Source organism: Parambassis ranga, chromosome 16 (assembly GCF_900634625.1).
Source record: "Parambassis ranga chromosome 16, fParRan2.1, whole genome shotgun sequence".
NCBI lineage: Eukaryota > Metazoa > Chordata > Actinopteri > Ambassidae > Parambassis > Parambassis ranga.
This window is the reverse complement of record NC_041036.1, coordinates 19,552,160-19,573,580: the sequence shown is the minus strand read 5'-3', so window position 1 is coordinate 19,573,580 and position 21,421 is coordinate 19,552,160. Positions and strand designations below refer to the sequence as shown.

The 21,421-nt window shown below is 40.5% G+C and overlaps 4 protein-coding genes and 3 non-coding genes across 12 annotated transcripts in view; 6 read left to right on the top strand and 1 right to left on the bottom strand.

Moving 5' to 3' along the window:
- The window catches only part of atg5 (ATG5 autophagy related 5 homolog (S. cerevisiae)), a 33,901-nt gene extending 22,118 nt beyond the window's left edge, over nt 1-11,783 (bottom strand). For 4 of the 5 annotated variants that reach the window (XM_028426462.1, XM_028426461.1, XM_028426463.1 and 1 more), the window contains exon 1: nt 125-193. The gene's annotated coding sequence lies outside the window, so the exon portion shown is untranslated. Of the gene's footprint in view, nt 1-124; nt 194-11,762 lie in introns of those variants that run through there. The other variant, XM_028426460.1, reaches the window with a different exon arrangement.
- Nucleotides 427-2,952, top strand: dctn3 (dynactin 3 (p22)). The gene is made up of 7 exons (XM_028426465.1): nt 427-610; nt 1,220-1,304; nt 1,385-1,471; nt 1,727-1,810; nt 1,913-1,971; nt 2,057-2,116; nt 2,278-2,952. Exons 1-7 carry the CDS (start codon nt 509-511, stop codon nt 2,362-2,364), a joined length of 564 nt encoding a protein of 187 aa, XP_028282266.1. The 5' UTR covers nt 427-508; the 3' UTR covers nt 2,365-2,952.
- Nucleotides 4,038-14,743, top strand: nt5c3a (5'-nucleotidase, cytosolic IIIA). 2 transcript variants are annotated; one of them, XM_028426458.1, is made up of 8 exons: nt 4,038-4,236; nt 12,236-12,334; nt 12,865-12,934; nt 13,027-13,159; nt 13,245-13,334; nt 13,433-13,595; nt 13,672-13,872; nt 13,958-14,743. In XM_028426458.1, exons 1-8 carry the CDS (start codon nt 4,099-4,101, stop codon nt 14,057-14,059), a joined length of 996 nt encoding a protein of 331 aa, XP_028282259.1. In that variant the 5' UTR covers nt 4,038-4,098; the 3' UTR covers nt 14,060-14,743. The 2 variants fall into 2 exon arrangements, with proteins under 2 accessions (XP_028282259.1, XP_028282260.1); XM_028426459.1 differs by lacking the exon at nt 4,038-4,236 and adding an exon at nt 10,846-10,902.
- Nucleotides 14,744-15,595: 852 nt separating this feature from the next.
- trnap-agg (transfer RNA proline (anticodon AGG)) lies at nt 15,596-15,667 on the top strand. The gene has a single exon. It is a non-coding gene; the product is annotated as a tRNA-Pro (tRNA).
- A 535-nt stretch (nt 15,668-16,202) lies between these two features.
- Nucleotides 16,203-16,274, top strand: trnap-agg (transfer RNA proline (anticodon AGG)). Its single transcript has one exon. It is a non-coding gene; the product is annotated as a tRNA-Pro (tRNA).
- Nucleotides 16,275-17,027: 753 nt separating this feature from the next.
- trnap-agg (transfer RNA proline (anticodon AGG)) lies at nt 17,028-17,099 on the top strand. Its single transcript has one exon. It is a non-coding gene; the product is annotated as a tRNA-Pro (tRNA).
- A 721-nt stretch (nt 17,100-17,820) lies between these two features.
- The window catches only part of bbs9 (Bardet-Biedl syndrome 9), a 129,881-nt gene continuing 126,280 nt past the window's right edge, over nt 17,821-21,421 (top strand). Inside the window, exons 1-3 of the mRNA XM_028425193.1 lie at nt 17,821-17,938; nt 19,087-19,205; nt 19,566-19,716. Coding sequence (XP_028280994.1) covers nt 19,094-19,205; nt 19,566-19,716 — 263 coding nt within the window. The 5' untranslated portion in view covers nt 17,821-17,938; nt 19,087-19,093. The remainder of the gene's footprint in view (nt 17,939-19,086; nt 19,206-19,565; nt 19,717-21,421) is intronic.

The following is a 21,421-nucleotide window of genomic DNA, read 5'->3' as shown; positions in this document are numbered from 1 at the left end:
GTGGAAACATAGTAAAGAACTCTATGTATTAAAAATGAATTTCTTCACAGACGTTGTTAATATTTTCACACACTAAAGTTACTTGTATACAAGAACAAGGCAGAGAAAGGTGAGAAACCCTTACTTTTTGTCGATATGTTGGAGTCAGCTTGAATGGAAATAGGGGGCCGTCGGTGGTGTTGTCATTCCCTTGCTGTCACCGGAAAAACAAATGAAATACCCTCGTTTACCGCAAAACAGCGACCCCTACCGACATCCGTTTTCACACAAAAAAACATGCAATTTAGCATTATTTTCATCACAATGAACATATATCAAGGTTAATGAAATATACATTTGAGTGCCCTAGGTCCTAAACGTATATTTACCAAATCTGGAAACGAGTGAATGAGAGGATAAACCGGTAAACCATTATACCAGTAGTGAAACGTCATCAATATGCGACTGCCCCCGTAAAATTCGGTTACAAGGCTGTTTTGGATTCTGTGTTTTTTTAGCTGTTTCGGTGATGGAAAAAAAGATGGAAACGGATAACTTGGAAATGCGTCTACAGGCGTTGGAGAACCGTATACACGGCGAGAGAAGAAACAAAAGTGGAAAACCTGCAAAGGTTTGCACATATTTATATCTGTTTTATGGAAGCGGGGGGATAGCAAACAAGCTAGTTAGCTCTTAGCCTAGCTAAAGTAGCTGAAAATATGAGTGAACGCCCTTTTTATTTAATGCACAGTAGATGTCCAGAGGATTTTTAGTTTTTTTTGTAGACCTCGTGAAACCTATTCTCTTCACTTCGAAAAGATGAAACCCTCTATTATTATTTCTTTTCTTATTTATCGCCTGGATTTTCATTAAGCCAGTTACTTAGCTTTGGTAGCCATTTAGCTTTTAACGTAGTTTATAACATCCAAAATAGCAAGCTGGTCAGTTGTCATATGAGAACATGGTATCTTTTGATTTGAGTATATGCATGGCAGTAATATAATCAACAGTCAACAATGTACCTGCAGCTGTACAGATGCATAAACTTGGGTTGATCGTGAGTAAAAGCAAAGACTCTAGAGAAAAGCGACCCGTTTGGTTTTGGTTCCATTGTGTTGTGGCTCCTTGCTTAAGTCTTGTACCACATATTTCTTTTCACACATTGTGCGGTTTATTTGAATTGATTATTAATATCTTCGTTTACAACTTTTAATCCAGTCAATGTCTTCTGTCCCTACAGTGTGCAGAGTCTTTGACCAGGATTCATGCAAGTCTGACCAACACTGCCAACAAGAGAGAGCGAGTGAAGATCCTCCACAAGAAGAGTAAGTCACACAATGTCTTTGTTGTAGATTTGCTGATGTGTTAAGTTTTAAGCCATATTAACAAGTATTTTTTTGTCCAGTTGAGGACCTGCTGAAGTACCTGGACCCGGAGTTCACTGACCACATCACTTTACCTGATGCCATGAAGCTGGAGTTCATCCTCGCTGGTAAAATCTATGTAAAATTATTATGCAATGATGTAATGTAGTGGGACAGCCAATAGCTACTTTTCTTACAGAGGAGTTGACAACACTTTCTGAGGCTATATATTTTATGCTGATCTGTGGTATTCCGAACCGGAAACAGTGACCTTAGAACCAAAGATAGAATCAAAGATTTTAGACTGTGTATTCGCTTGGTGCAGTATTATATTGTAAAATAAGTTGTTTTGTATCTTTCTTTTTGTGTGTTTGTGTATGCAGAGGAGGACTTCTTGCTTTCTCAGGCTGCTCTGCTAGAGCAGGTCAGCACTCTACAGCCACTGTTGGACAGCACCTACATCAGAGGTGAATCTTAAAAGGAAAATGGCAAAATGGCAAATGGCATATGTCAGGTATCCAATGTTTTACCCAACCGGACATCTGTTAATTGTGTTTTTATGTTCACAGATGTACCTGAACATGCCACCAAGCTGCAGCGTCTGTCCCAGATTCACATCAAAGAACAGGTACCCTCTTTCTCTCTCACACCCTTCAATATCTGTCTTTCTCTCTCTCTGGATTTTATTTATTTATTAATCTATTTTTTAATAGGATCAAACTGAGGCTCAATCAATAGAAGTGAAGAAGCTTTTTGAAGAATACAACAAAATGGTAAACTTCAGTTTTTTTTCCATAATAAAGATGCAGTAGTTTAACACATACAACCATGGCAATAAAAACTTGGCTATATCATGGATGATGTAATGGATAATCAATCAATTAATCAATCAAAGTCTCAATGCTTTTTAAGTAATTTGACCTTTGATTGGCAGATGTTCCTACTGTCCAAGCAATTCACCCAGTGGGATGAGACACTTAGGAAGATGGAGGAAGTTAAAGGAATCCGACCTGTGGAGTAGCTACTGTCAGTACACACACACCCACTCCTGATGAGGAGGGTGATGATGAAGAAGACTGCACTTTGGTGGGAGCAACCTGTTTTTATCCACTACGTCTGAACAAACACGAGACATAATCATAACAACATTTCACTTTTTTTTGTATAACTGGTAATCAGTAGAGTTTTAAAATTAGAAAGCTAATGTAAATGAAAGGACGGGTGGAAGATGTGCAGTCGCTCTTTCTTTCTGCCGTCGGGAAGGACTCACCACCTGATCTGTGTCTCAAACAGCTCTGATGCTGCTGTTATTTATTGTCAGACAGTGGAGCTTTCTGTGCTTTCAAGTTGACTCGGAATGCATTCCAACCCGGCCTTGCTACTGCAAGCAGGTCACAAGACTTGTCTGTCCTGCTGTTCCCCCATTCACACACACTCTCTTTTTCCCCAGACACTTACTTTAGTTTTCCCTTCTGATGCCTCCTCATATGCTTTGTAAAACCTCAAATTAGCTACAATATCCTTTCCACTATTAAAGACAGTAATATGTGTAATTTGCTATTCAGCATAACTGTGGTTAATATAATAAATATTAAGTTTTTTCTTTGACTACCCTTGTGATGTGTCTATTTTGTACCTATAAACTGCAGAAAGTGTGATTAAACAGGTTTCAAGTTCACCAAACACAAAGTACTTCAGTGTGAAGTGTGATAACCAGCTATAGCACTGGCTGACATGTTCCATGCTGCAGTCATGACAACAGTTTATGTCGGCTTAATCACATCAGGGCATTGAATGTATCTTAATCTGCTGGCTATTTCTATGTTTGGGAGTTTATATTTTTAAATTCATCTCTCTCTCTCTCTCTCTCTCTATATATATATATATATATATATATATGTGTGTGTGTGTGTGTGTGTATATATATATATATATATATATATATATATATATATATATATATATATACTTTTTAACTAATCCAACCCATTTAAATTTAAGATTTTGATTGCCAACTTGATCATCTATTTAAACACCTGGTTTTATTTTTTTAATTATCAACACTGAATGAAGCTGCACACTTAATCCAGTACACCCATCTAGTGTTGTGGTGATGTAGGTAAAATATAATTCATAAGTGTCAAAAATGCAAAAACAACACATTTCACAGCCATAAAGGATACATTTGCCAAGAACACACAAAAGGGATCTCTCTAGTTTTTTACTCGGCATGCTCAGTCCAAACTGTGAAATCCTGACTCCTCCTTGTTTGCATAATTATAATAAAGCAGTAAAAGGTGGTATTTAAGTTCATATTTACTATAGAGCTACATGTTTAAACCAATGGTTTTAACATTGATCAGCGTACACTCCCCCCACTAAAGGCGGGACCTGTGATGTCAGAGGCAACTGCTACAAAGATTGTCTATTTGATGAAGATGATACAAGGACTGCTTCATGCATGTCCCTGCGATTTGCTCTCTTTTACCTTTCAATAGTGTCGTTTTTTAAAGCTGATATTATTCTAGTGCGTGTACTTCTAAGCAAGCACGGTGAGTTCAGTTTGAAGGTACGTTTACTTTAAATACAGCTACAAGTTTACTTGGTGTCTGTTTTCCCCACAGGGTGAGTGCTCTGTTTCTGTATAGACCATCTTTGGCTGCGTGTTTGCGCCAGTAGCAAAGGCGCGTGCTGACAGGGGGAAGGACGGGACTCTCGTGCGGCGGGCTGGTTGGTGAAGAAGCAGCGGGCCGCCATGGACAGGACGGCGGTGGTAAAGGTCGGTGCCGCGGCCAGCGCCAGCGTCTGCGCTCTGTTCGGCGGCGTGGTTCTGGCTCAGTACATTGTCGCCAAGAAGAAGAGAGCGGGCAAGAAAACCAGGATCATAGAGATGGTGAGTGAAGGCAGAGGCTCCAGCTGCGACAAGATGACAGGAGGCGGATAAGGAACAGGAAGTGAAGAAGCCAGGTTTTCAAAATAATGGCGATGTTAGATTTTTGTCACTTTAGACGTTTTTCCACCGCATATCAATTTAAACAACTCCTTAAGTATATTTTAAATACAGCCTTTTGTTTTACTTCACTCTCGTGCTTATTGAAGCACATGTTTTCATTTATGGCGAAAATAACAACCGGAAACATGGCGCCATTAATTTCAGTGTTTTGACATTAGTGGTCTCGCACGCTGCTCTGCTCATGCGCGGACGTTCCCCTAAAAAAACAGCTGTTTTTAGAGGTCACCAGGTAGCTTTTTCTCCACAAAAAAAGAGCAGCAGCTTCACTGTTTGACAATAAAAGCTGTGACAGTTGACCCTCTGTGTGACTGTTGCTCTTTCATCGCACTGGAAAGCTGCTTTGTGCTGTTGTTTGTTGTTGGACAGGGAGCATGCAGGTCAGGGTCTATGCGTTTACATGTTTTTAGGCGTCTCTTTATTTACATAGTGAGGAAGCTGTTCGTTTTCAGTCTGTTGGTGTTTTCATCAGCATGATTGCACATAAGACAGATGATCATCACCTTTCAAACTAAAAAATAACAAGGACTAACCAAACACACATCATACATGTGTTCACTAAGATGTTATGCATATATTTGGTTTAAAAAAAAATCCCTGGTTTAAAGGAGGCAGCCGTGTCTATAGGATGTTATCTTTGTGACTCATATCTGAGTCACAGCCTATTCATGCACTGTCTGACACATAAGGGCCCTTAATACTTTCAACTCCCTAAGATTTCTGTCTCCTAACTGGCTTGGATGCTTGTAGTTATAAACTTATATGGGATCATTGTGTGTCTGCTTTGTGTAAAAGTATAAGCGGTGTAATAGTTTATCACTGTCAACTGATGAAGCTTCACTCCATTGATAAGCTGTTGTTCAGGTCACAGTCACTCTGCTCACACCTTGAGGTTTGCATCATTGTTTACTTAGGGATTCAAACCTAAAAGTTGAAGTTATGAAATATGTCAATGAGAAGAATGAGCAAATACAAGAGAGGTTATCACTCACAGGGATTGTCGGTTGACTCTAGTAGTCCCTGACACTTGTCCCTTTATGGGAGCGTCAAATATAAGAATGTGGAACAACCAGAAACTTTGTTTACTCTGGTTTACATTTGTGCTGCTGCTGGTAGTCCTTTTATCTAACCTAACATTTGACCACATGGAGGGTAATTAAGAAGTACTGGTTTTGGTGTTCTTTTATTTTTTTTGCACTTTTTTTGTTAAAGCCAATTTAAAGGCCCCTTAATCTAGTGTGTGAGCTGTAGTCATGCTAAGAGTTACCCCCTCTCTTTTGCTTATGCACACTGCACAACCCTTTTAACCCCACTGTAACACCACAGCGTCACATTTAACCTCACAAAAATAAAACCAACCATGTTTTTTTTTCTACTTCAAACCACATTAACATGAATAATGAGTTCCATTGTTCAGGTTTTCAATGTAGTTGGATATAGATTGTGTAAATAGGTATAGTCACATGGCCATGAACTTGAACTCAAAGTTCTGCACTATGGTTTTTATGACTATAAAATAAGACAAGGTAAGTAAAATGCCCGAAATATTTCTTCCCGTAATAGAGTTGACTGTATCATCTATGGTGTGTATGACATCACTGAGAGTGCAAAACATCTTTAGGAAAAGCCTACAACCCCAGTCGTCTCCAAATGTACACCCACCAAGAGAAGTAGACACTGTGCTAAGGGCTACACCAACATGCTTTGCAGCAGGTGTAATGTCCAGCTCTGCTTCCCAGAGAAACAGAACTGCCTTCGGGAGTATCATTACTGAATGAGGCTATAAACATATCAATGTTTTTATTGTAAATTATATCTAATTAGAACAAAAATAACATTTAAGTGTACACAATAATTACATGAGAAATTAATTTTTCATAAACAATATGTGAGAATATAATGTGAGTGATATCTGCTACCCTTCAGGCCCAACGTTGTAATATTACAGCATTTCCCTAAACACTTAAATGTTAAAAGTGAAAAAAACATTGGCTATGACAACATCAAAAAGGTCAAAACATTTTTTACAATGTTCTTCTCAGTTTGGGTCTGCGGGGGTTAAGTGCAACCACAGCATTTCAATGGGGTTATGGTCCGGACTTTATTTCAAAACCTGAATCATTTTATGTTTCAGCCATTGTGATGTAGAGTTGCTGCTGAGCTACTGTCAGACAAATGGACTCACATTTGTCTCTAGAATATTCTGATATACAAAGGAGTTCACGGTGCACTCAATCCTCTGGCTGCAAAACAAGAACGAACTGTCATCCCTCCACCACCGTGCTTGACAGTGTGTGTGAGGTGTTTCTGCTGAAAGGTTGTGTTTGGTCTCATAAGACTGACAGCTGTCTGGAATGTTTTCCTCTTGTGAATAATCTTTCTCACTGTAGAACGTTGATCTCCAAATAGTTTGAAATGGTTTTAGAAGTCTTTCCAGATTGATGTGCAGCAACAGCTGCTTCTCTAACACCATTGTTTATGTCTTTCTCTCGGTTTAGAGAGTGTTAACACACACCTGAATGCACAACCTGACATTTTTCAGCTTTAATTCTTACTTACTGACTTTTGAACAGGACTATACACTGAGCCATAAATTGGCCTTATGTCAGTCCAGCATCTGACATCCATATAAGGAAAGGTTTTCAGATGTGTGGCAGATTTCATGTAAAGAGCAATTCCAGCATGAAATCATTTAGTGATAGTTTTTCTATGCAGTTCTCTGATAGCTGTGCACTGGGTGTTTTTGGTATTCAGTAGCCCCTGTGTCTGCCAGACATTAACAGTTTCCTGCTTTCATCATGTAAGCTTGTGACCATCTGCTTTTGATGATGTGTGGTGCTGTGGAATAAACACAAACATCCGCTCTGAATCTTAGGACTACGTTGTGCTGCTCTCGCAACTTGCCCCTGTAAAAATCCCACGTTTTCAGACGATCAGGCATGCAGAAGATTTTGCAGTTTCAGAAGCAATTGTGGCTTTAGCTATGGCAGGAATTCCTCTCCTTACCCACCCAACAATCACAATTGGTAATTGCTTGTCGCTGCTTGTAACATATTTTTCAGTTTACTCATCGGTCACATACTGTACATACAGCTTTGCAATTTAGGTCATTTAAACCCACCACATCACCCAACAAATAATTCTGATAGTTTAAAATAAAATCTTCTAACATAAGCACACGTAAGGTTGGAGGTTGGAACATGGAGTCCTTTTTTGTCCCTGATAGCAGCCTACTGGACTGGGGTGTTTCACCCTTTTGACCTCTAGAGGGCAGAAGGGGATAACCTGTCCCTCTATATATCTCTGCCTAACCTCCTTGTACCTTTGTGCTATTTTTAGAGCTACCCCACCAGCACTGAATATCTGGTCATTTTAAGATGAGATAAAAATGCTTTCTGCTGACACATCGGCTCAGTTGGTTGTAACTGCTGCTGAGGAGGCCATGGCATCAAAAGGATTGTTTTGCTGTGTCTCCCCACATTGTGGTGGTACTATAGTTTGCTATGCAGAAAAACAAATCAGATTATAAAAGTATAATTTATTATCATTATTTTAGTTTTAAAGCCTGGACTCTGGCCTATTTACCCTCTCTTACACATTTGCCCAACACTTTTTGTGTTATCATGAGTAACATATGGTTGTCACCATGACAACCATGGCAGGTCCCAATGTGGGAGTGGTAATATGACCTGAGAAGTCATACATTAATCATACTCAGGCCTTTGTTCCTGATGATGATTTTTGCATGGGTCGGTGTGGACGGCTTGTGTTTGCGATGATAAGGGATTTTATGACCCGAGTGATACAGTAGGCTGATAGGAGGAGGTTCTTCCCTTTCCACAGAGACTTGCAGTCCAGTGTTATTACTGTAAAATTTCACAATTTTTTTACATTTTGTTTTTTGTCAAATTTTCCTCAGTCCTCTTTTTAGTAACACGATTCAAACGAGTGGTTTAGAGTTGAGCTAGTATGAGTTGTAGCTAATATTTAGTTTTTTTTTATTTGAAAATATATATAGAAACAAAATACACATAGAGACACAAACCATCAGTGTAATAAAATAAAACCAACACCATTGCCATCCTTTTCTCTTCCAACATGAAGAAGCATGCGTCTTTTTTTAAGTGAAGCACTACCTCCATGAGAGCAAAGAGAACATTATTGACTGCACACAGCAATGACTTGCATCTGATTAAAGACCAACGTCCATGCCAGGGGACCTTTGAAATTACCAAAATGGGCCTATTGTGTGCAGAAAAAAAACAATCTCACGTGAAAAGGAATGATATATTCACAGGGGTAATGCTGCTCTTTCTAACTTTATATCAGCCATTGGATGTGCTGATATCTAAACATCTGTGTTGGCAAAAAAAGATAGAAAAACCCATAATAGTCGACCTTTAGTAAGTTCTTGGTCAGACCTGATTAAGCAGCTGCTCTTAAATCATCAATCACCTGCAGGCAGTTTGATTTGTGATAGACGAATAAATACAGATACTGACATCATTAAAAGTAATTAACAAACCTGCCTTGTCTTGCCTACGATTAAATGTTTGAGTCAGTTAAAAACATGCAGCAATATGTCCTTATTAGAGTATCATATGATTGTTAAAAAAACAAGGAGAGGCTATACAGAGTTGCAATGTAAGCAAGAAGTGCTGGATAAAAAAAGCCGGCGCTCAGCGGATTATCAAAGGTGTGTCTAAATCAAACAACAGGTCACCAGTCAGGATGTGGAAACACTTATCTGGACTCTGCACTACAACCATGGTGACATCTGGCTTCAGCAACACAAGCGACTAATAATCAGTCATCCTCTGTGTTTCACAGTGACACACAAACCTTCAACAGGACAGTTTCATATTCTGAACTGAAGCACCAACCAAACACCTCACTCCTTGTGACGTGGTGTTGTCGACTGTGGCGCTGTAAAGTCTTTCCTTGCGTGCTAAGGTTAAAGGGGAAGGCTCGGCACTATATTACAACTGAGCGTGACAAGCTGAAAACAAGCCAATCAGCTGCAGGCTGTTGCAGAATTGGGAGGTCATGGTTCATAGTTAACACCTAGATGTTTACCACAGTATACACAAAACATGTGAAATGCTGATTTTGCTGAGAAAAAAAGTCTTTTAGGACTACCCACGCTGACAAGTAGCTGTAGGAAACACCAAGATCAGATGCTGTAAGCCAGTGAGTGAGTGGTATTGAAATATTGAATAACAACAGCTGGATAGTTAACGTACCAAACAGATGAGATAAACACAAGATAACATATTGGTTGGCGTCTAACAAGAGACGCAAGTTACACATAAGCTAAGCAAAAGTACAGAGAGATTGCATGACAGCTAAACAAAGGAATCCTCAAAGTGTAATCTGAGACATTTGACCTCATTTTCCAGAGTCGTAGTATGCGAGGCAGCCGAGGTCAGCACAGGAGAGAACAAGGTCGCCTCATGTCAACGTTGTCTCGCAGCAACAACACCAGCTGCATGGAACTGAGGCAGGCTCAGCTAAAATGGAACCTTTCAGAATCATCATCACTCATAATTTCAAATTCTGAATTTCTTTCAGATTCTTTTAGAATTTGCTATAAGTTAATGAAAAACTTTGTATACTTAGACCTGTTATGATCAGATATTTTTTTTATTATGATTTTATACCAAAAACATAGAATTAAATGAGGGTGTACCATCTTAAAACATGACTGTATAATACAGCAGACTTTATAATTCCATCAATGGTGGCCGTGCTGTCTATGCTCAGATGCAGCAACACAGGCCCAAACCATGATACTACCACCACCATGTTCAACAGGTGGGATAGCTTCACATGCTGGACTGCAGTGTCATTCTTTTTCCAGTTTAACTTATTCCACTTGAACACTCGTGTGTGCACATTTCATGTTCATTCCCAGCTTTGTTTCTGCATGTGTGTACCTCCGCTTGTTGATGTCAGCGTAAGACGCTGTAAATTAGCTGCGTGCTGCCACGTGCATGAGGCATGTACATTAACCGTCGTCTGTTATGTGCGAATGAGCATTGTAGCAACCACACGGCCCGATGCGGAGGCCGAGCCTTGACCCTTGTGACCTGTCACGCGGCGTAAAGCCATTTTCTGCATGTGTGTGTGTGTTTGCATGGAGAGCGGTGTGTGCGTTCAAAAAAAAATGTGCATGTTCAGCAGTAGTCACCCTGAAGCCGTCCTCTACCCTCTTCTAAATGATTTTAAAGGTTTTCAAAGCGGTCAAAGGTCGCGTGCTACTGGAACAAGGCTAGATTACAAATGGCACTTTTTTCCTCCACTGGCCCCATTCCACATCTATTTATACTGAACCTTGTGTATGCATGTGTGTGTCAGCTAGAATTGTCACTGTGTTTGTGTGTTTGAGGCTTTCTGTGTGTGGGGGATGGGTTATGTTTTCTAATCTATTTTGGGCCACGCCCCCCCCCCCCCCCATCCCTCCCTGACTGTTGCTGAAGATATATAAGCCCTCTGCAGCCTCACAATCTTTTCCTCGCTCTTGTTTTTGCCAAGACAACACACCTTGAGGTAAGTGTGTGTGTGTGTGTGTGTGATTGTCATACACCTCCAGGCTTTTTTTTTTCATACACACTGCTGCATGTCTCACGCTATCATAGGCCACAAAACCTTCTTTAGTTTCATGTTTTTATTGTTATCAGTATACGTTTTATTTTGAAATTTGCAGTTTATGTTTGAATGTTTTGTGTTCTTTTTCGTGTTTGTTCCGAATCTGTCACATTTTGCGAGTCTGATATTGCAGTGTGTGTTTAAATAGCTCACCCCTGTGGTGCCACACTCAAAACTCTGTCATGTTAAAACACACACAATGGAAAGATGAAGACTTTTTTTCCATCACAAACATTTAACAGATATGAAATTGAAGTTTTGGGTCTGTGCATGTTTAGATTTGATGTGTGAGGCTTATTAGTGAGTAGGCAATAGGAGTTATTTTTAGAGTGTGTGTTGTGAGTGTCATGTGTCGGGAGGATGAGAGTGATTTATGGGCCGCTAAAAAGTCAGATCGAAGTTTGCGAGGTTGTTTTGTGAGCCGTGTAGCTTTACTGAATGTTGACCTACCGTTTGCACATAAACTCCATCTGTACTGAGTTAACTGTAAGTGCTGTCAAAGAAGAATCTTTCTTCAGCTGCGGCCGTGGTATTCGCCCACCAGCTTAACATACTCGTTCCTTACTTGCGTAATAAAGGGTATAAAGTAACACAGTATTGCTTAACAGGCTAATTCAACTCATTCCCTCAATTGCTGCATGTTAAATTGAGCTGCTCCTTTCTGTAGATTATGCCTCTGCACTTTTATTGTTAAAACTTAATTGCAATGTGTCGCATAAAGTTGTACTTGGAAGGCCCTAAGGAAAAGTCTGGCCACTGACCTGGCAGTGCTGAGATGTCCAGATGAAGTTACAAGAAGAGCTGAGAGTCTCTTCATCTCTGCAGGGTGTTCATGTTGTTACACAACCCTCACAGATTCCATGTATCAGCTGTTTTATAACCCCCCCGAAACCTCCTTCCCCCAGCCTTTTCTAAAGGGGTGTGCACCAGGGTACGGTGTGTTCAGATATGCTTGTGGCAGCGTTTAGAACATAAACATGCCAGTCATTTTAGTTTCATGAGAGGAATATTCAAGACAGAACATGCTAGCAATCTCCATAGGTGTAATTTGATCTAGTTTTCAACACACTAAGTGCTCCTTGTTGTCCCTCACGTAAGGTTTCATTTCAGGAACCTCTTAAATCATCTCCACTGGAGTTGGAAAAAAATCACACTGATCAGCCATATGTTTTTTTTAATTAAATATAAATTAGAGTCTACAGTAACAGCTTTATGTCACTTTCTCTCCATCCAGATGCCTCAGTTTGAGAAAACGACGGTCCACATGAAGGACCCTGAGAGGGTGGAGCAGATTATCTGTGGCCTCATCAAAGGAGGAGCTTCCAAACTACAGGTAGGACATGGGCTGTGTTCGGAGTCACTCCCTAATCACTACATATGGTCCTATATAGTGCCTTCGCCATTTTGTAGTGCTGTTGAAATCTTGGTCAGAAATTATAGACCCCATATAGGGCCCTCAATGTATCCCACAATGCATCATGAAAAGTCCATCCGATGGTCACTACTTTTAGCAATATGTACCATGTACTTTTAGCGATTTATATATAAGACCTGTCTTATATATAATGATGGTTTAAAGAATGTAGCTGACCGGCTGTGTTTGTTTTATTTATGTTTTGCCATAAAACCTTTATTGGGCTGTAACAGCACAAATTATAACTTCTCATGGTGAATGAGTAGAATAGATGCTTGGTGCTAGCTCATTAGCATACATTTTAAACATAAAATTGTTTAATTGTACAGTTTTAAATGTTTAAAATAGTTTAGCTATAATTTAACATTTTTAAAATCTTTAGAATGTGTTGGTGTTTGAGTATCGTCTTCTTCTGTGGTTTATAAATAAAGTGTCTGTGCCTGTTTCAGATTATCACAGACTTTGACATGACGTTAAGCAAATTCGCTGTGAACGGCAAACGCTGCCCAACATGTCACAGTGAGTAGGCGAAGACAACACAACACAATACTTTCCCTGAATTATGCATTTATATAAATGTTTGAAACATACTTTGTATTTTTGTTACGCAGATGTCATTGATAACTGCAAACTGGTGACAGAGGAGTGCAGACAGAAGCTGCTGCAGCTGAAGAATAAATATTATCCCATTGAGATTGACCCTCACCTCACCATGGAGGAGAAATACCCCTTCATGGTGGAGTGGTAAGTCGCACACAGCCAAACACATGAAGATTCAGCTCACATGACATTTGTTTTAGACTCTTCCTTACCATGAGCTGGTTTACAGGTATTTCAAATCCCACACACTGCTTGTGGAGCAGCGGATAGAAAAAGACAAACTTCCAGAGGTGGTCAGAGAGTCTGATGCAGCACTCAGGTATTTCTAAACAAAAAGAAGAGGAGGAGGGATTTCAGTTTTCAAAGAAAGATGAAGTCTTGCTGACTCGACACTTTACTGTGTGTGCTCGGTTTCAGAGAAGGCTTTGAGCACTTCTTCGACCGCCTGCAGCAGCACAACGTGCCTGTCTTCATCTTCTCTGCCGGCTTGGGCGACGTTCTAGAAGAAATCCTCCATCAGGCAGGAGTCTACCACCCCAACGTCAAGGTCGTCTCCAACTTCATGGACTTCGACGAGAATGTGAGTCCTACGCGAAAGCTCGTCTTCACTTCTAACTTCTGTCGTTCATGACTAAACTTCTGGGTCTATTCTCTAGGGCGTCCTGAGGGGATTCAAGGGTGAGCTGATCCACGTGTACAACAAACACGACGGCGCGCTGCGGAACACTGAGTACTTCAAACAGCTGAAGGAATACTGTAACATTATCTTGATGGGCGACTCGCTGGGGGACCTCAGCATGGCCGACGGCGCACCCAACGTTGAGAACATCCTCAAAATTGGCTTTCTCAACGACAAGGTACGACCGACTAGTGCTCGTAGTCTTGGTTTCATAGCTAACTCAACATGCCCTTAAAGTTTTTCCTCATGGTTTACCTTCACAGGTTGAAGAGCAACTGGACAAATATTTGGACTCTTATGACATCGTCCTGGTGAAGGACGAGACTCTGGAAGTGCCCAATGCCATCCTCCAGAAAGTTCTATAACTCCTCTTCCCATCCATCCACCCCTTTTTGTCAGACTTTGTAACCCCCTTTTTCTGGATCTAACCAGAGTCATCTGATGTTAAAAGCCCACACAGCAACAACAGCCTGTCTCTGTTTCAATCTTTCTTCTGGTGGGGTTATTTTTTCTTAAGTGTTTTTACAAAAAAACAAACTAAAGGTGATATTTGAAAAACAAAAACAAAACAAAGTTCTCACTCCATCTTTAAAAATTGCACATTACCATTGTTATTCCCAGTTATGTTATTTTTTTTTTATAATGTGTTCACCACAAATCTGGTGCCCACACAGGGACACTGCTTTTTGATGCTATCCCAGCATGCCCGTCTCCTCAAGCCGCTTCTTCCAATTCTGTGATAGATGCCCACTCTCTCAATCAGTCCATAGGATTATTAAATATAACACATATCTGCAAAAGGTATGGTGGAAAAATTGCAATGCATAAATTGAAAATCCATGCTAAATGTTTAATGTGTTGCCTGCTGAGTAACATAGTAACCACAGACAGTATTTTATTTTGTTCTAAAATAGATTGTTTGCATGTGACTCAGATGATCACAACAAATGAGAGAAAGTGCACTTTAAATTTTGTGTAGTGGGAAATGAGATTGTAGTAGCAGTACGGAACATTTTATTGCACAGAGAAGCCATGTTTAAAAAAAAAAATCATCAAATGCCATATTTAATTTGAGATTCTCTGCATATCTTCATATTCTAATCCTGACCTCTAGTGGTCATTAACAGGAGTTACAATATTCAAAAGCCCTATATACCAAAGCTAAAGGTCATGCCTCCAATCTCTCTGTAAAATACATCAAGTATATCAGAACAAGATATTATTTCAGAAGGAAACTCACTGATGTCGATGGCTCAGTACAACCCAGCATAGAAAAATCTGTTTATCAGTGTTTGAGTCTGTGTTTAAAGTTTTACTACCTCTAAAATACTCTCTTTCTTCAGGAGGTTCAAAGCTAAAGTGTCTCTGTTTATCTCACCATGTTGTGTTGAATGTTCTCTTTTGAATTTGTATGTGTTTTAAATGTGCTGCTATCACCTGCATGTTGCCTTTTCTTATTGTTATGTGTATGACAAAGAAATGGGACTCTAAAAATATATATATATACAATGGGGAATAATCTCATACTGTATATGTGGCCGTTATATGGAACTGTATATTGTTTGAACGCATTTGGAAATCTTTCCAAACACTTAGACCGCTGTTTTATTTTTCTAAGCAGATGGCTTTCTTTGATGGTGTGAGTAGAAAATGCAATAAAGTGTCATACTGTGAGGCTGTGATGGGATCACAGACATCTCTACATGCTATGGGTTTACTATTCGAATGTACAATAAATAGACAGAATGTTGCGGTTTAGTCATGACAAGACTGCAGTACCATAAACGTCCTGTAGGTGGTACTCGGTGAAAGGCGAACCCCTAAGAGATAAAGCCACACAGAAACTTGGAATATGTACAACGTGGCATCCTGTGGCATCCGTTTTCTAAGGAAAAGTGGGTGGCTCGTTGGTCTAGGGGTATGATTCTCGCTTAGGGTGCGAGAGGTCCCGGGTTCAAATCCCGGACGAGCCCTGCATTTTATTACCGGTAATTTGATGTTTTAATTAAGCAACAAAACAACACAAACAGTAATTTACTAGATAAATAATTAACGTGCGACTTTCCAAAGCGCCATCTTTTAATAGCAAAATAATATTAATCAAAGTAATAATCAAAATGTTTACATTTTAATTCACAGTAGTGTAGGTTAGATATATAAACACTGCTTCCAATTTCTATTTCACAAATATAACATAATTATAAATGCCATTACATTAAACAGGATAGCAAAATATGCAATGTAAGACCATGACGGGAGATCTCTGAGTGCTCTTCTTAACTGAATTTAAGAATTAAAAATGTATCAATTTCTGCTAAGAAATCTGTAATAATATCAGTTCTCAGCTCTGATACAGACTCTGCTGCAGTACAGTTAGGGGCCTATAGATGGCGTTAAACGACCAGAAATACAAGTGGTGCTTTGAAGCACCGCGGACAGAGAAAGTCTCAAGGTAACGTGGCATCTACAGAAACGTCTGTAACCCATGAAAAAAGGGCAGGTTTTCGTGGCTCGTTGGTCTAGGGGTATGATTCTCGCTTAGGGTGCGAGAGGTCCCGGGTTCAAATCCCGGACGAGCCCAGGCTTTTCCATCCAAATCATCAAATCCATAACTTTCAATACACCTTTTAATTGAACAATTTGATAACTGTGGAATAGCCTAACATTTTCCCATGTAATGCATTTTGCTCCGTGCATACTCAGAAACAGGTTAGAAATATAAAGTAGTTTATTGTCTAAAACCACTCCCAGATATTTATAATCCTCCACAATGTCCACACTCTGACCACAGATGGAGACAGGAGCCCCATGTGTCTTGGTCCTCCTCAGGTCCACAACCAGCTTCTTTGTCTTTGCCACATTGAGCAGCAGATGGTTCTGCTCACACAACATGACAAAGCTGTCCACCACAGTCCTGTACTCAGACTTGTCACCCTTGCTGATACATCCAAATGTCCCTTGTAGGGTCCCGGTGCTGCTGACTACTGTGTCCGACACACACCGCTGCATATGCCCACAGGCCTACTGTGGTCTAACACATTATCATTTGTGTGTAAACTGTAACCTTTTAACCTCTCCACTGACAGCTGGAGGTCTCGGCTTGATGAGGCCAAAAGGACAGAGTACAGTAAATATTACATGACTTGTTTTTCCCACCTCTGAGGGAGAGACAAGAAAGAAAAACAAGGTCCAGACCTTGGGGACATCAGTTTTATCCACTGCCTTGGTGTCATTTTGAAGAATCAAATTTACCAGCGATGACAGTTGTCAACTGAGATGCTGCAGTACAATAAAGCGCCTCTAGATGGTGATGAGTGACCAGACAAGAAACGTGGCTCGTTGGTCTAGGGGTATGATTCTCGCTTAGGGTGCGAGAGGTCCCGGGTTCAAATCCCGGACGAGCCCTCAGTATTTTCCCACTACTTTATCAAACCCCAAACTACTGATGAACTAAACTTGCTTCCTGATTGATACTTACCTGTAAACAATATGAGTAAATTGAAAGAATAAGTTGACACTGTGCTGTCTTACACAGATATCACTGTTACCTGCACCTTCCAGAGAAGGCACTTTTACTATTTAGTTTAAAGTCTCGCAAAACTTAAGATTGAAAGATTTAAAGCAGTTATTGTCCTGTGCACAGTAAGAAATCAGGTTTCCCTGTACAATAAAATCCTTACTTTGCTGTCCACACTGAATGCCTAGTGTATACCGAAAATATATTGTAGCTGATAATAATTTTCAAAATCACGTTATATTAAGTAAAACTAATAAGAATAGCTTTTATTTTACATAAGTTAATTACATAGGTTGGAACTGGAATATATCAATTGTACAATTAATAAAAAATGATAGCAAAGAATATTAATTCAAAAATTTCATTATAATTTATGGTTATTTATGATTTGATATCTTTGTATGTATGAATTACTGGTAAACATTTCATGTGCATAGCACCTGCAGCAGCCTGATACATATTTACTGAATAAATGTACGTTGCTTATTTTACCCAGTGTACGTGCTATGAAGCTCCATATTCAACTCAAACTTTATAAAAAAAACTCACTTTCCCATCCGCTCAATCACTTCCGCTCATGCGCACAAATGTCCGGCTTCTTTGTTGAGCGTCAGTGCCATGACAACAGGACGATGGCTGCAAGCAAGAGGTCGAGAAATGTGATGTTTGTGTGAACGAGGGGTCGCGAACCTTCGCTTTTTCCAGGGACTGGCTCGTGTCTGTGAGGGTAAGAAAAGCGCGGAAACGACAGTGAGCCCGTTTTGTTGCACACAGTGAAGCGACAGTGTCCCTGACCTGCTAAGCTAGTACCTCAGGTAACTTGGAGAGCTAGCTTAATTAGCCAGCTAAGCTAAAGTTAATTCAGCCGGCTTGACGTTGTGTCCAAGCTAATAAACCTATGCAGGGTACAGACTTGAAGCTTGTAAACGTGTGTCACTAGCTTTACTGTTTATTGATGAATATGCAGGAGTCTTTTGTCTTCTTATGAGTTCTCCTGGGTGTAAAGCAGTAAACCCACAGGTGTCTTGTCATGTGTTATCAAAGCCAGAGGGAATACAAAGTTAAATGCAGCCAGAAGAGCTAATTAACGCGTTCGTATGAGTCTTTTGTAACAATAAAAAACGTACTTAACAGTATTATTATCATGCAATGATACAGACTACAGACCGAAAAAATATCGCAGTAGTCACGTCTGTATGTGAGATCCCTTTATAAATGTGATTCATACAGTTACCGTAGATGCGTGAACAAGGTGAATTTTTCAACTTTTTTTATTTGAACGCACTGAAGACAAGTTTAGGCATATTACTAAACTTAACAGAACAGAATCATTTGCAAAAAAGTTCCCAGATCTGTGGAGGGAAGTCAATATTATGCAGTAATGGCACAATATAATGTGTTGAGAACAACACTTCATGTAGGTATGGGCTGTGCTGTAACAAAGGTAAAAATAACATGCTATAGCTCACTGCTACTGCTCTTTTATGAAGTGTGTTGGGAGCACACGGTGTTTTCCTGTAACACTCACTCAGGCCCATATGACAGTAGATAGGAGGGATTCTCTCTGTCTGGATTAGCTGCCTGTTCCACCTGCTCAGCATTTAGCAAGTAGAAAAGCTGCTTGCCCCCACCCTGCTCATTACCCCTCATGGCTCACACGCACAATCCAGAAGTCATGTGTCTGGCCGTCTATTCTGCCATTGGCTGCCGTCGTCAGTTTGATACAGTGGAGCTTTCTGAGACTGGTGTCCAAACTATTATTATATCATCAATCAAGGTTTACCTTGAGGACAATTTAATCAAGAAATGAGAAGTTGATTAATATGACAGCTGTTTAACTCTGAAACTCTCTGTTTTTTCCCTCTGTCCAATCAGAGTTGGCATGTCTCTGTTCAAGGCCCGCGATTGGTGGTCAGCGGCCCTCGGTGAGGGTGAGGAGTTTGACCTAGGATGCTTATGTGTCGGAGATGTGGACAACAGTGGCACTGGACATGGTAAGCGAGTGTGCAGTGAAGAAATGATGCACTAACCACTACACAGTATACAAAATAAAAGTCCTTATATATACCCATGTTGAGATTTTGACATTTCTGCTAACCTGCTAACCTACAGGGCTTTTAATTTGAAATGATTACAGGAAGTGTAATAGAGGGTATAATAAAGGCCTCTACAAGTAAAAGTAAACACAGGTTCCAGTCACTGCCTGAGTAAATAAGGAGGTGTAGTAAAGCTGCTTAAAAAGAAAGAATTAATGTTTACCATTTGAGTTCTTGTTGTCTTTGCAGTAACGGTATCGGTAAGTCTGATTGGCTGTCCTCACCACATTGTCCCTCTGTGTGATTGTAACTTTGCAGACAAGGTTGTGGTGGGCAGCTACATGGGGATGCTGCGGATCTTTACCCCACTTGCCAACAAGACCAGCGAAGGAAGTCCGGCTGATGCCCAGCTCCTTGAAGTCCAGCTTCATAATGCCATTATTCAAGTGGAAGTCGGCAAATTTGTCTCGTAAGTATACGTCAAGAAAGACCAAACAAAGGTTTTAAAATGACTTCCAGCCAGTCAGTTGTTATACTTAATGGCTTTGACAGCATATATGTTCTGTTAGTTTTTGTTTGTATTTGTCCATTGTCTTCACTCCTAACATTGTGCCACTGATAAATCAAGCCACCACAAAATGTGTGGCCATTGATGTTGCTGCTAATCTCTCACCCCCCCCCCCCCCCTTCATCCTTCTTGGCTGCTCTCCCACATGTCACCTTTGTTAGTGTTTTCTAGATTAGATTGGCATTAGCCTGTGGTCCAGTGCCAAGAAACAACCTGCAAATGCTGCCTGATGAATCCTCTACCTTACTGTCTCACAAGAAATAATAGATTGCAGTCAATGTGGTGAGGTCGCTATGGTAAAGTCAGTTAGCTCAGCGGTCCCCAACCTTTTTTGCACCATCATGTAAAACAATACTTTCACGGACCGGCACAGAAAAAAAAAAATTCTCACTTTCCCAGCAATGAGGCGGTCCCATCTAGGGATAATGGGAGACATGACACCCGAAGTGTGTTTCTTATGTCCAGTCCACTCCGTAATTTTGTTTTGGCCGTCATTAATTGCTTCAGTCGTTCTTGTTCATGTTTTCTTCCATGGCTCGTCTTTTAATGCAGGGTGCTCGGTCTCGCAGTTTTGAAGGCTTCGTTGCCTCATTTGCGAGTCTGTCGCCACACATCACTCAGAGCGGACTTGGTGTGTGAGAATCACCTGTTGCAATAAATCCGTATTTTAAATAGGATTCCTGATATAGTCTTTTAAATGCGGGTTTCTTTTTCTTTGAAGGGGTAGGCTCCTCTTCTTCTGTCTCCTCGTTAGGCCTTTTCCCCTTTCCGAAGAAGCTCTCCAAAGACGTTTGTTTTTTATTCATTTTTGCTGCTTGTGGGCTTAATTTTGGGGCCGTATCCCGTGACCGAGACAAGCGTCTGGGCAGGTGCTTAAAGGCACAGGCGGATGAATCTGATCGATTTATAAATGAAACAGCTGTCAGACTCAGATAATGAATAATATATGTTTTGCTCAGTCTTTCTGTGCGGCCCGGTACCAAATGACCCACGGACCGGTACCGGTCCCCGGCCCGGTGGTTGGGGACCACTGAGTTAGCTGGTTGTATTTATAGGTGACTTTTGGGTTTGTGAGCAGGTCAGAGGTCACTTTTGGTGTGCTGTTAATAGAGAGCCTGACTTGCTCCAGGGGCTGAACCTCAGACCTGTCATGGTGGTCAGAGTGCACATGGTCTCTGTCCTATAATCCACAGCTCACGCTCCTCTGCGTTACATATGTGTGCTTTCTATGATTTCTCTGAATCACACATCTTTCTTTAACCCTCAGTGTCACGACCTCAGTGAATTAGAAGCATCCATAGTATAGCCTATAATAAAGCCTTACTTTATACTGCCAGGCAGAAACACCCATTCATGACTTATTGCTCTGCTTTTTCATTCAAACAAAAACCATCCCTTCTGTTACCACCACATTAGCATGTCCCTTATTTATTTTCCTTTGCAATGCATTCTAACCCCAAACCGAGACTGTCAAGAGTCTCTCTCCCTCCTCATGATTTACCACAATCTATCAGCCACCCCACCCCAAACATAGCTGTGCTTACGGTGTCAGGCTAACTGCTGAGTAGCTAGCATAGCTGTTGAAACGACCTCAGAGTTGGGGGCA

What these genes read in the sequence shown, in the direction of transcription:
- nt5c3a (XM_028426458.1), top strand. Translation starts at nt 4,099, where the DNA reads ATGGACAGGACGGCGGTGGTAAAGGTCGGTGCCGCGGCCAGCGCCAGC. An exon ending in AAACCAGGATCATAGAGATG is followed by an intron (nt 4,237 to 12,235) that starts GTGAGTGAAGGC and finishes CTCTCCATCCAG; the next exon opens with ATGCCTCAGTTTGAGAAAAC. An exon ending in GAGGAGCTTCCAAACTACAG is followed by an intron (nt 12,335 to 12,864) that starts GTAGGACATGGG and finishes TGCCTGTTTCAG; the next exon opens with ATTATCACAGACTTTGACAT.
- dctn3 (XM_028426465.1), top strand. Translation starts at nt 509, where the DNA reads ATGGAAAAAAAGATGGAAACGGATAACTTGGAAATGCGTCTACAGGCG. An exon ending in GCTGGAGTTCATCCTCGCTG is followed by an intron (nt 1,472 to 1,726) that starts GTAAAATCTATG and finishes TTGTGTATGCAG; the next exon opens with AGGAGGACTTCTTGCTTTCT. An exon ending in TTGAAGAATACAACAAAATG is followed by an intron (nt 2,117 to 2,277) that starts GTAAACTTCAGT and finishes TTTGATTGGCAG; the next exon opens with ATGTTCCTACTGTCCAAGCA.